Here is a 12784-nt window from a genome sequence, read left to right on the forward strand (position 1 = left end):
ATTTTTTCAAATATTTGATGACAAGTGGTAATCATTTTCAAATCTATATGGTTTTGACTGGCAAAAACTAATTATAGTTAAACCACAAAATTGTTTATTGTTGGAATTCTTTCCAGAGGTTAGAATGAATCTTACATTGTGATTAATCTTGTGCATGTTTTTGTTTATTTTGTTTTGTTATTTTGGAATGGGTCTGTTATTGTGGGTTTAAGCTTACAGTGCAGAAAAACTGAATGTTTGGTGGAGTAGCTCTTGGAGAATTATTGGTACTTGTTGGCTCCTTCGTTACGGAGAAGCCAAATGAATATAACTTTTCTTTCATGGTCCTGGTGAAAAGTGGGTGAGCTACGTATGTATAAACCCATGCCTGAAACACATAATCTAAAATACAATCTATATCTCTTTAAAAATGTGGGTTGCAGCATTTTTGAAGCTCTTAATCTGTAATTGATGATAATTTCATTACAGTTCACATAAATTAGTATGTTAATAACGTTCATCAGTTGCTTGGAATATACTTTCGTATGTGCATAATGCCCAAAAGGTAATTGTTATTTTTGTTTGCTTTTCTTGTAATTCTAGAATGAAGACTGCATCATCAAACATAAAGCCACCAAATTTTGTGCCTCAGAGAAACCACCTGTTGAGTTGAAAACAAAACCAAGCAGTAATGATTCGAACAGCCTGGGAGAGTCTTTAGCTACGATTAGTGAAGTGAATATTGATATCTTAACATCTGAAAAGGGGAACTATGGGAAGTGCAGCAGTGAGCATATTCCTGAGAATAATAAAGCAAAATATGTAAATGTTCCAGGGAATTCTAAAATAACATCTAGTAGTCCACCAATTAAGGCTGATGGACTACAGAAAAAAACAAAGCAAGCTTTTAAAGCAGAAAGTGTTGAGCCTAAGCCGTCGTCTCTTGCTGCTATAGAAGAAGATGATGATACTTTGAGACTCCTGCAGCCTGTATCAGAAGACCAAAAGCAAACTGACCTGGTAATGCCTTCATTCATACATAGACTTTGAACTGGATTTAACTGATCGTCAGCTGTTAAAACGTAGAGAGTGGCTGCTCAGAATAGTTTTCTATCCAAGTAGGATGATGATGATGCAATTGTTGGGATGGTTTAAATAGTTAAATAGCCTTGACTTCAGCTTTGCAAAGGCAACATGGTGGAGGAGTTTTAGGCTTGCATCTAGATGATGGAGATGCTGTTTTTACAAGGAACTAGAATTTTCTTTTCCAGCTGAGAAGAGAGGTGTCAAGAATAGTTTTAGGACATCTTTGTTCTGTGTTCTAAGTAGGCCTGGCTAATCTCTTGAGCTGGTCCTGATTTGGATGGGCAACTGGTGTAAACAGCCAAACAAGTGGGACTCCCAGAGGCTTTTCTTTTGCATTCATGACTGTTTTAGTACGTTCACTAAATGGTTTGGATAGTTAAATGGATAGACTTAGGCCTAAGGTGCTAGGAGAACAGAGGACGGATTAAACAGCTCTTAGAGTTGCTTCCTGATTTATTCCACGTACTCTTTCTCCCCTTTTCACTTTTTTATAGTCAGACACTTAACGAAATGTTGAAGAAGTCTGGAAAAAAAAAGTGAAGGATGAGGAGTGGGAGAGAGATTGGAGGCAGACAGGTGATGAAGAGATGGGAAGAGGCATAAAAGAAAGGAGACAGGAATGGTGATATGGAAATCTGGAAGATTTTGCCTGCTTTCTTACCTTTCTCTTGAAGGCAGGCTGTTTCCTGCTGTTGTTAATTTTATTTATTCTTTCACTGTTTATGAAAATGTTGGTGATTTGGAAAATCAGTATGTCTAAAGAAATGTCAACTGCTTTCTAGGCTTCTGTAGTGCTGTTCTTTAGATAGTAACTGACACAGAAATACTGGTTAATTGTTTTTAACCTGTGCTCTTTTCCAGTGTTAAAAGGGTCTTCTGAGACAACTGGGAAAAGACTTGATCTCATCCTACTGAATCTCTGAAGTGTCAGTTATAAAAGCAGCTCTTTCTCTCACATCTTGTACTTTGGATTTAAAGGTCTTATGTCTGTTCCTCTGGCTGTACAGCTGTCACTTCTGCATAGTCACTCGAAGCTTTTCTACTTTAGATGATGATTGTCTTTTCTTTACCTTTTGATCTATAAAATGATTTTCATACATACTTTTCTAATGAGAAATCATTATCTATTGCAGAATTTGGATTCTACTGAAAAACTACTAGCACCGTTTGTTCCTGTTGTAATTCAAGTAAGTGTCCTTCTTTGCAGGTTTTGTACCTTAAAAATACTTGTACAGCAGATATTTTTTTTCTAACTGTCTGTCAAGGATTTATTGTGATTACACCTGTGATATGTTAAGTTGGATGTAGTCCAAATAGTAAAATGGCCTATGCTGATTTTTTTTTTTTTTTTATTTTTAAAGAAGTGCCTACATTTTGAAAAAATACTTTTCCTTATTAGGATGATGTCTGTCATGGCGCTTCAGGAGATGCTCAGGAAAAAATTACCTCTCAGTTACAGCCTCATAGTTCTGCCCATGAACCCTCTCTCTCACGGCAGCGACGGCAGAAGAAAAGAGAGCTAGCTGAAGTCTATTCAGAAAAGGTGCAGATAATAAAGATAATAAATCTGAATTCTCGCTCCTTGAAGACTTTTTTTTAAGAGTACCATTTTTAAAGAGTAAAAATAGTGTCTTATGCTGTTCTTGCTTTATGTGCATCTGTGTAATTTCATTGATAATGAAATGCAGAACACTCAATATGTCCTTTATGAGCAGCCTTTGAAAACCTCAGCAAACCTCACAAGTGTGAGTTGGGCACATCAGATGGGTGCAAGGGAACAGTGAAGTGTTGCCTTTGCCTTTGCTGTGCTACAGTCTTTCCTAGCAATTTCTGCTGGGACTTCCCAGGATGTTTGTGACTACAAAATACCCAGCAGTACATTTCCTGGCTGTTCATATAAGGCCACTTATAGCAAGCAGAAGACTACTAGTACTTTAGACCAGACACGTGTAATGGCTGCCCCAAGCTTATGAGTGCAAACTGTAAAATGGAAATCTTGGCACTTACATGTGCGCCTAAGACAGGTCTCCTGTCAGTGCTTCCACACGGAGCAGAGAAACTTCTTTGTGGAAAGGCATCATGTGAATGGCATCGTCATTGGCTGAAAAATAGTCTGGGAGGAGGGGAATGAAATTTAGGGATGGAGAGAAGGGAAGTGGATGCAAGCAGAAGCGTAGAGAGGGAGAGATGAAGTTAGGAGATGTGAAGAGAGGTATCAGTAGGATCCCAAACCTCTGTCATCCAGCCTTATCATGCAACAATGTCTTCTAGTTTGCAGAACACTAACTTTTAATTAAAAACAAACAAACAAAAAAAACAAGTATAAATTCTTGCTTGCTTCTCTTTCAAGTTCAGAGCAGCTGCTCATCGGCCTTCACCTTTTCCTCCCAATGTGAATGCAAAGACAATACAGAGATGTGCAGAGGAGTATTGTGCTGAAGTCTCTGAATCTGTAAACAGCACCAAAAACAGTCAAGTTGCCGTTTCAAAGGTTAGTTCTAAATACTGTGTCACCATATTTTTGTCTCTCATTGCTTTTGAGCAGATTGTTCCTGGAGCGCATGCACAGTGAGTAAAGAAATAGATAGTAACTTCCTACCTGATGGAAGTTCTGATGACCATCTAGTCCATGTTGGATGAGAAGCTTCTGCGTTGAACAAGGGAGGTCAGAGGCTTCTTTTCTACAGTGTACATTAGTCTTGTATACTAAGACTGTTTTTTAACAAATAATACAGCATTAGATAATCAGAAGGTCTGCTCTAATAGGTCTTCCACGTCAGTTGAAAGAAGGTTTTTTTTTTGTTTTATAGCTGATAGATAACCAAAGTCATTGTGACAACTGCTAATTACTGTCAAATTAACTTATTTTAAAGGAGCGGCCCTTGTCAGCAAGAGAACGAAGGCGGCTAAAACAGTCTCGGGAAGAGATCTTTCCCTCTGGTAATTTTTTTGTTTGCATGTTAGCATAGATGGAGGCTGATAACTTCTCTGAGAAGAAATTCTAACTTGCTGTCAGTTCTTCACTAACATCACGAGAAAGATGCACTACAGGTGTTAGTTCTGTGTCAAATAAAACATTCTGTTAACATCTCTGTATTCTTCTTATTTAGTTGTGTTCGGTTGTGCCTAGTGGTGACAACTTGTATTTGAAATATATGTGAAGCGCAGAATATACACCTTTCAGATAGAAGCTTCAGTGTTTTCTGTTAGCAGACTACCTACCTGCCTGTCTTTTCCCACGTGATAGACTTTTTCTTGCATGAGCATGAAACTAATTCAAAATACAAGCAGCTAAGTTATAAATACTGTAAAAATGTCATCCTTTCAGTGATTCCAGCAAGACGAACAGCAAATAGTGCAGTAGTTGAAGGAAAATCACAAATGGAAAATCATGTTAAAGTTGCTCAGTCCTCATCAGATCCCAGTATTTCTCAGGTAAACTGGGGTCATCTGCTTTTGAAATATGTCAATGCAGGCACAATTTGGGAAGAAAAATAGAAGAAAAATGTCAGTCGATAAGAGTGCACAGTTCTCTGCATATATTGCTTTATATGTCCTTGGGTAGAGTATTGATCTGTAATCTGCCTTTTTGTTTGGCTAGATCAGCTTAAAATTCCAGGCTTGCTGTGCATTTTCACTCCACTTGTGAGGGACAAAGACTGAGGGATCTCTCAGACAGGGCTGACTGTTCTGGACTCTCTGAATTGCATTGTGATTTATTTTTATTTTTTTGGGTAGGGAAAAAATATATTGAATACTATTTTTCAGTTGTAGATGAATCACCTATTTTTGTTTAATCTTAAGAACGCACTACCTTTAGCCTCGTACATCTGATTTTGTTTAGGTAGTAGTGTTTGAACATTGCATTTTAATATGCAGTCACGTTAAGTGGATATGTTTATGTGCTGAGAATAAGAAATTGTTGCTAGAAAACTGAATACTTTGTTATTATCATCATTGTCTAATTAAAATGTCTTGTTTAACATCATGAACATGTATTGGGCAAAATCTTAAACATCTGGGGAACGTTATTAATACTCATAGGTGTGAAAGAAATTTTATTCTTAAGTTCAAACTCTAGGCTTTATTGTTCTCAACCCAGCACTTGCATGGAAGGTGTTTTGCGTGTTTTATCTGCTTATAAATGCTTCTAACTGATACTGAAATGCAAAACTTGATCTGCATTCACAAGTTGATATTACGTAAGTTTAGTATGCACTAGTTGTATGTGCATATGCTAGTGATGCTTTTGTGTGTGGTGCTGTGCGCTCAACACAAGACTGTAGAGACAGAAGTGGTTAAAGTCACCTTATATATATATCATATATGCAAGGGATATATATGTGTATGTATTTTGCGAATGCTGGGAACCTAACTAATAAATAATAATAGTAAAAAAGTATTTAAAATGTGTGTGTTAAAGACTAATGGGCTAAGGATAATGAGTATATAATGTAGTTGGCTAAGAACTGACAAGCATATGTGATTGAATAGTTTTAATAGAGGCAATTGGTAAAGCATTTAAAACTGTATGACCAAGTAAGCACTCTATGACCAAATAAGCATTTCATGATGTTTGTTTGTGATGTCCTGTGTGTTAGCTTGTTTTTAAAAACAAAGGTTACACCTTTTGAATATTATCATTGTCTGTAAAAGTATTCTATCGAAAGGCTTCTTTTCCATGTAAAAAAGTAGTTCATGCCATATTGATAAAGTACTTCTGAAAATTAGAATTCTTGTCTATTATTCTCTCTTCACGTAGAAAAACAGAGTAGCCCATTGCCTTTCTGATGAGGAGTTAAGCTCTTCCACAAGCTCTACAGATAAGTCTGATGGGGATTCCAAGGAAAAGTAAGTATTTTGTGTAATACTATGCAAGAGTTTTATCTGCTGTACTGGACCTTGACTTGGAGTGGGAAAAAAAAAATTGCAGGCATTACTTTCACAATTTATCTTTACATAGTGCTTGAAGAAGCACGTGATACATAAAGAAAACAAACTTCATTTGATTGTTGTCCCTCTGTGACAATAAACTTTTTGTACTGCACATCCTGGGGTGTGTGATTGTGAAGCTGTTTTTTGGCAATTGAGGCTTCCCAGGAAACCAATCTTCCAGCATCAAAGGGCACGTTACTGTCAGGATCCTTTAAAAGCATGGTGCAAAGGTGCCAATATGTTTCCTTTCCACTGTGAATGAGGCTGAAATAGTTTATTTCAGGTTTTGTCAATGTGAGCAACTTTTTCAAGAAATCTTATTTGTTGCATTACCACAAGTGCAGCTATGTTGGCAGCAGTAGCTGAAAGGATTGTACATTTTTGCTAGGTGGTTGGATTCTGATCCATTATTAGCTGAAATGCTACTGATGCTGCTGATGATAAAACCGCATCACAAGAAGTAATTTAACATGGAATACGTAGCAGGACCTCACTAAACTTACTGAAAATCCAGTGAATGCAAGCTGGAAGCTGCATCATACAAGTACTGAATTATACCTAATTTCTTCTTTACTAGAAAAAGCAGTATGAATGAAGTGAATGACTTGGTGCAGCTAATGACTTGGACACTGAAAATGGACTCTAAGGAGAATTCTGAACACTGTGTAGCCTCGACTCCGGCCCCAGAATTTAAACTTCATAGAAAATACCGAGACACTTTGAATTTGCATGGAAAATTGCCTGATGAATCAGAGGAATTCAAATTTCACGAGATTCCTTCAGGTCTGTTGGTCTGTTACTACTTCAAATGAATGGTTGTCAACTGCTAATTGAAAACCTGCTAGTGGGCAACAGAAGGCAATCAATACACTCTCACTACTTCCAGATATTAACAGCTTTCTAAATAATTTTGTGTACAGAACTGCTCTAGTTGCGATTTACTTGCCAATGAAAGGAGTGTGATCGATCTGTGTAATTATTAATGAAGAGAGAAAATTGATCTGCAATACAGTTTTTCGATGTGACTTGTACTGATGTTCATTATTTTAAAATAAGATTTTTAAGACATTCTGCAGTAAAACAGCTTTGTGAATTGTGGATAAAGCTGAATTGCACATAAAGCACAAGTCAGCATTAAACACAGCAAAGGTTTGTACAACTATAGAATTTCATTCTCATTGAATTATTATTAAAATATTTGGATGGTATTCTACTATTAGAGAATTTTTTGAATGAAAAATATTTTGCACAGGAGCCATCTGAAATGAAGTTACAGAGACCTAATAGCGTGAGTCATGTCTGCAGTGACTGTGTACTGTCCAGTGTCTTAAAAGTTAGCGTCTGAGTGGCTCTGATTCACCGTGGTTGTTGATCATTATTTATCTACACAATCAGAGTATGATCAGAGGGCTGGAGCACCTCTCCTGTGCAGAAAGCTTGAGGGAACTGGGCTTCTTTAGCTTGGAAAAGAGAAGGCTCCAGGGAGACCTCATTGTGGTCTTCCAGTACTTGAAGGGAGCGTATAAACAGGAGGGGGAACGCCTGTTTACGTGTGTTGATAGTGTTAGGACAAGGGGGAATGGTTTTAAACTAAGACGGGAGATTTAGGTTAGATATTAGGAGGACGTTTCTCACTCAGAGGGTGGTGAGGCGCTGGCACAGGTTGCCCAGGAAGGTTGTGGATGCCCCATCCCTGGAGGCATTCAAGGCCAGGCTGGACGCGGCACTGGGCAGCCTGCTTTAGTGGTTAGCAACCCTGCCCAGAGCAGGGGGGTTGAAACCAGCTGATCTTTAAGGTCCTTTTCAACCCAGGCCATTCTATGATTCATTCTATGATCTGACTAGCTAGCTATATGGTTATTTCATGCAAATTGTCAACTGGAATTCTGTGGTAATACTTAGTGTTGTCCCATATTCTTCTTCTAGGCAGAGTATGAAAACTGAGTATAGTGAAAGTAATTATTACTGCAGTGATTATTTTATCTTATTTTATTTTTGGTAATTATTATTTTTTGTAGATGTTTTATCAGGTCCTGAAAAGATTAGGAGATTGGTTGAAATCCTGAGATCCGATGTGGTGCAAGGATTGGGAGTGAAACTTCTTGAGAAGGTGTACAGCATTATGGAAGAGGAAGATGAAGTCAAAAGAGAGGTGAATGCCTTGCATATTATTTATCTGGGTTTATAAGAAATTAATTTTAATCACTCTTTTTCCAAAAAGTGTTTATATACTTGCTGGCAGACAAAGACCTAAGAATACTGTAATTTTCGATCTTAAACAAATTTGATTCTGAATATAGACCACCTTCAATTACACATTCTTCAGGAACCATAGGAGCTTTAGAATTGTACCATGGTCCCCGAGTTTGTGGAAGATGAAAGGGATGCGAGTCATTCTACTCTGATTCTCCATTAATGATTTCCTTTTGAATTGTAATTTTGTCTTCATATTACTTGCACGATTTCCATTATGTCCAAAGTGAGAAAGTACTTAATATCTGTTTCGAATAGAGGTGAGTGAACAATACCTCCACCTCATTTGATTCAAAACTTACTGCATGGGTAAATACAACCATACAGCCACGTGATTTATATGTAAAATTGTTAGGTGGGATTTAGAACATCTTTTGCCTTCAGACAACAGACTCTTTTTCCCTTTTTCTTGCCTTGCTTCTATGTAGTAAAACTTCACCTGCTGCTTTCAGCTGAATGCTTTGATTAATATTTAGTTAGTTCTGCTAATATTTTGGTTGTTCCTGCTTTTTTTGATGTCAGTGACTTTAGTGTTGTTTTTTTCTTGTGTTCTAAATAGCTGCAGTTGCGGGAGCATATGGGAGCCAAGTACGCATGTTACAGTGCGAAGGCACGCCATCTGAAATTTCTTGAAGAAAATGTGAAGTTCTGACTGGAACCTTTTCCTTAGTAGTAAAGAGGACAGAGTTCTCTATCTTGTTGGATAGATTGGACCAGCTTAAAAAGCATGTTTATCCATTGACCTCCTCTGCTGGATGGATTTTCAAAAAACGTTATAGTTTGTAGTAGTATTTTTCATGTTAAAGTGAAAACCAGGCTCTCACTTTTGTAGAAGAGAAACTGTTTAATTTTTATTCCCTTAATGAAACTTTAATTTTTTAATAGATGCAAAGAGAGATGGATACCAAGCTTTGTATAAAAAGGAGTGTCAAAAAACATGATGGTTTAGTTTGAATTTATCATAACAAAAGGTTTTTGTATGGTGATATGCTAAATATGGTGATAGAATCTATGCCAGGGCTATGGCGTAGACTGATAGACTGCAAGCTATTACATCAAACAGTTGTGGAGAGTTAGCAGGGAGAAACAACTATTAATTTCCATGGCACCAAAAAGCCCTGGGGATTCTTTAAGTAACTTGCTAAGTGCTGAAGGGATGGTTGTATTGCTTTTAAGCACAGTGAGCACTGCCTTTGGTTTTGAGTCGTATTGCTAAGGCAGTCCCAAAGTTGGTGGAGAGCATTTGGTAACTGGATAAAGTATGTCTGAAAGGAACACAGCCATGGTTACCATGGTCCCTGCTGGAGGAATCCCTTTGCCTTACAAGTACTAATTCCTTTCAGGAATGAAAGTGCCCAAGACCAGGGCCACTCAGAGAGATAGGTATCTTAGCTTTTCTCTTTCCATGCACCTGGAATGTGTTGCTACACGATACCTAAGCATTGTCAAGTGAGATCACTGTTGAAAAAACTCATGTCCTTTTTAAAGGATAAAAATGATAAAGGGAACTGAATTTGTAAAACAAAGCTTTAGTCTCCCTTGTGAGTGGTGGAAGTTACAATATTTAAGCTAGAGAAAGGGAGAGAGGCAGGTCGTGGAATTAAAGTGATAGTGGTCAAAAGGTGCAATAGCTATGGATCCTGCTGCCTAATACACTAGATGATGAAGTTATGAGGTTTCAAGAGTGGTTGTATTATGTAAAGCTGTTACTTTCTCTTCCCATATAAATTTACTTTACACTAAAAATGTCACTCTGCCCTATCCTATCCTGCAACAGTTTCCAGTTCTTAAGATTTTTCAAAACTGTGTGGTGGGTACTGGTTTACAGGACTTGTTTCAGCCTGGCACTACTGACAGCTTCTTTTACGCATGGTTAGAAATACTTTTATAGAAGTGTAGCTGTATATTGTCTTCCAGCTTATGGCAATAGCTTAATTATACTTTGATTCCAGGGCAGTCTTCCTTTTCTGTAAAATACTTGAGTGAGCTGAGAACTCACAGAGCCTCAAGTTTATCACCCCACACCCGCCTTCATACTCTTAAACTGATCTTATATACTCATGAAAATGTACAAAATAGTAGAGAGAAAAAAAAAAACACTGAGCCAAGCAGCATCTCCTAGGGAAAATGTATTAAAATTTAAGAAAGCTAACTGCTGCAATGTAACATCATGAAGAACCGTATTCTTTAGCTTTTAGCGTCTCTTTGGCTTTCTGTCTGCTGGCTTCTTATCGTCTGTTCCCGACTCTTGGACAGGTAACCACTTCAGAGGATTGCGGCGGTACATAGGCCACGGCGGGAGCGTTAGCTTAGAGAAAAGGAATGAAATGAAAATGTGTAAATCAAGATGCTAGAGAAGTGTTTTGTACAGCTGCTACCCAGAAAACTGTGTTGTCCTTTCTGTTAAAAATGCTATCAGCTTGTCCTACTTTTGGCTAGGATAGAGTTAGTTTTCCTCCTAGTAACTGGTATGGTGCTGTGTTTGGGATTTAGGATGAGAATAATGTTGATATCACACTGATGTTTTAATTGTTGCAGAGCAGTGCTTACACTAAGCCAGGGACTTTTCAGCTTCTCGCTCTGTCCTGCTAGCGAGCAGGCTGGGGGTGCAGCGGGAGCTGGGAGGGGACAGACCCAGGACAGCTGACCCCAACTGGCCAAAGGGGTATTCCATACCATCTGGTGTCACGCTGAGCAATTATATGGGGGTGGCTGGCTGGGGTGGGGGGGCGGCTGCTTGGGGATAGGCTGGGCATCGGTCAGCGGGTGGTGAGCAATTGCATCGTGCATCACTTGTTTTGTACACGTTATTAGTAGTACTATTATTATTTTCTTTTCTTTTCTGTCCTAATAAACTGTCTCTATCTGAACCCACAGGCTTTCATCTCTTTCTGATTCTCTCCCCGATCCCAGAGAGGGAAAGGGGAGGGTGAGTGAACAGCCGTGTGGTGCTTAGCAGCCAGCCAGGTTAAACCACAACACAGCTTGACTTAGAAGTAACGTTTCACTGAACTGGTGTACTGGGATGGAGTTAACATTTTTTTCCCATTTTCCCCTTTCCCTTTTTTCCTTTTAGTTAAATATTTAATTAATAATAATTTTTCCTTAATAATTATTTTTTCCTTTAATTAAGTTATCCTTATCTCAACCCATGAGTTGTTTCTTTCCTTTTCTTCTTCCCCTCCTCTTCTGAGGAAGTGGAGTGAGAGAGTGGTTGTGGTAGAGTTCAGCTGCCTAGCAAGGTAGAACCACCCCAGCTGGGAAAGCAATTCAGTGTTAGGTAGCAGTGTAAAACGTCAGCGCTCTCTAAAATCTTACTAGCATCTGACATAAGACAAGTATTGGGTTGTAAAGCAAGCTTAAGCACAGGACTTCACCTTCTACAGCATATATTTTCAAGTTTAGAAACCAAACTTACCAGACACGATAAAGCAACTCCAGCCATAAATATGTAGACGGTCCATCCAAACTGTTCAGTGATGTAGCCATAGATGAAACCAATTACCTTAAAAAAAAAAATCAAACTTCAAATAAACAAAAACATCTTGGATGCCATGATTAAGGGGGGGTAAGGTAGGAAGGAGAGGTAAGTAGAGAGGATGGGTTTTTCAAAAGCACACTTCATATATCTTTCTAACCTTGGTTGCAAAATTGTAGGCCAACAATGAAAGTAAAAAAAGAAGAAAAGTCTTAATCCAAACAATCAGTAAAAAATTGCTTCTAAGATCAGAAAACAGAAGTTCTTTGTTATCACCCACAGTTCTAGTATACTTACTGCAGAGACAAGAATGATTCCTTGAAAAATCTGTTCCGCTAATTTTTGGCCCATGTAGTCCTGTGAAAAGAGACGTTTTTTGGTCAGTTACCCTAAAAACAAGCCTGCCTGCAACTGCTAAGACTCCTTCAGTTTACATCCTGGACTTGGCCTGAGCACAGGTTCTTGGCTCTTTTGTTCAGCTTTCAAACCAGAGTGGAATTATTTTCTTACTCTACCTCGATTTCAAGTGTAAAGGGATTAAGCTCTTTATTCGCAGCTTAGCATCTCCCCTGCAGCGTTGACCGCATCATCTAGAAATAAAAGCAAGCCCTACGCGTTCAGGGCAGGAAAGGCAAGTTCAAGACACATCTATGTATCGTAGTATCACTGTAAAACCCCCCAGGGAAGCTGCCTGGGCCCTGTTTCATCAGTTGGAGAGTTTCAGCACGCGGCGAACGCGCACAGCGCTGATTCCCTCCCCGCTCTCCCCACCTCCAGCCCCTCGCAGCACAGCCGCTCCCGCACTAGCCATCCTGCCCTCTGCAGCACCCGAGCGCTCGCTCAGCGCTTCGGGAACCCGCCGCGCCCGGCCCTACCATCTCCGTGGGGATGGCCCGGCAGAAGCCCAGCATGGTGGCGGGGGGCGGCTGCGGCTCGCCCTCGCCGCGCTCCTCGGCCCGCTGCCGCTCCTCCTGCGGGTCCTCGCTGCGGCGCGGGGCCCGGCTGCCGGCGGAAGGCGGCTGCTGAGCTGGCCGGAAACCGGCGCCTCCCGCC

General features: G+C 39.4%; 2 protein-coding genes across 7 annotated transcripts in view; one reads left to right on the top strand and one right to left on the bottom strand.

Moving 5' to 3' along the window:
• The window catches only part of NEK4 (NIMA related kinase 4), a 17081-nt gene extending 6756 nt beyond the window's left edge, over positions 1 to 10325 (top strand). For 4 of the 6 annotated variants that reach the window (XM_035547032.2, XM_050712820.1, XM_035547034.2 and 1 more), the window contains 10 exons: positions 583 to 999; positions 2199 to 2252; positions 2465 to 2608; positions 3416 to 3556; positions 3939 to 4005; positions 4394 to 4500; positions 5828 to 5916; positions 6578 to 6783; positions 8019 to 8152; positions 8813 to 10227. In XM_035547032.2, the coding sequence (XP_035402925.1) occupies positions 583 to 999; positions 2199 to 2252; positions 2465 to 2608; positions 3416 to 3556; positions 3939 to 4005; positions 4394 to 4500; positions 5828 to 5916; positions 6578 to 6783; positions 8019 to 8152; positions 8813 to 8905 (1452 nt within the window). In that variant the 3' untranslated portion in view covers positions 8906 to 10227. Of the gene's footprint in view, positions 1 to 582; positions 1000 to 2198; positions 2253 to 2464; positions 2609 to 3415; positions 3557 to 3938; positions 4006 to 4393; positions 4501 to 5827; positions 5917 to 6577; positions 6784 to 8018; positions 8153 to 8812 lie in introns of all 6 variants that reach the window. The other 2 variants (XM_035547031.2, XM_035547033.2) reach the window with 2 other exon arrangements.
• Positions 10326 to 10369: 44 nt separating this feature from the next.
• SPCS1 (signal peptidase complex subunit 1) lies at positions 10370 to 12780 on the bottom strand. The gene is made up of 4 exons (XM_035547039.2): positions 12607 to 12780; positions 12029 to 12088; positions 11672 to 11758; positions 10370 to 10561 (listed from the first exon to the last, which is right to left on the bottom strand). The coding sequence occupies exons 1-4, from the start codon at positions 12640 to 12642 to the stop codon at positions 10448 to 10450; spliced, it is 297 nt and encodes a 98-aa protein (XP_035402932.1). The 5' UTR covers positions 12643 to 12780; the 3' UTR covers positions 10370 to 10447.
• Between the last annotated feature and the right edge of the window lie 4 nt (positions 12781 to 12784).

The sequence above is a fragment of the Cygnus atratus genome, chromosome 10 (genome assembly GCF_013377495.2).
Source record: "Cygnus atratus isolate AKBS03 ecotype Queensland, Australia chromosome 10, CAtr_DNAZoo_HiC_assembly, whole genome shotgun sequence".
NCBI classification, from domain to species: Eukaryota; Metazoa; Chordata; class Aves; order Anseriformes; family Anatidae; genus Cygnus; species Cygnus atratus.

Excerpts from the sequence above, each read along its gene's own strand:
- SPCS1 (XM_035547039.2), bottom strand. The coding sequence starts at position 12,642 with ATGCTGGGCTTCTGCCGGGCCATCCCCACGGAGATG. Across the intron at positions 11,759-12,028 it reads GAATCATTCTTGTCTCTGCA|GTAATTGGTTTCATCTATGG; the intron begins GTAAGTATACTA and ends TTTTTTTTTAAG. Across the intron at positions 10,562-11,671 it reads GAGTTGCTTTATCGTGTCTG|CTAACGCTCCCGCCGTGGCC; the intron begins GTAAGTTTGGTT and ends CTTTTCTCTAAG.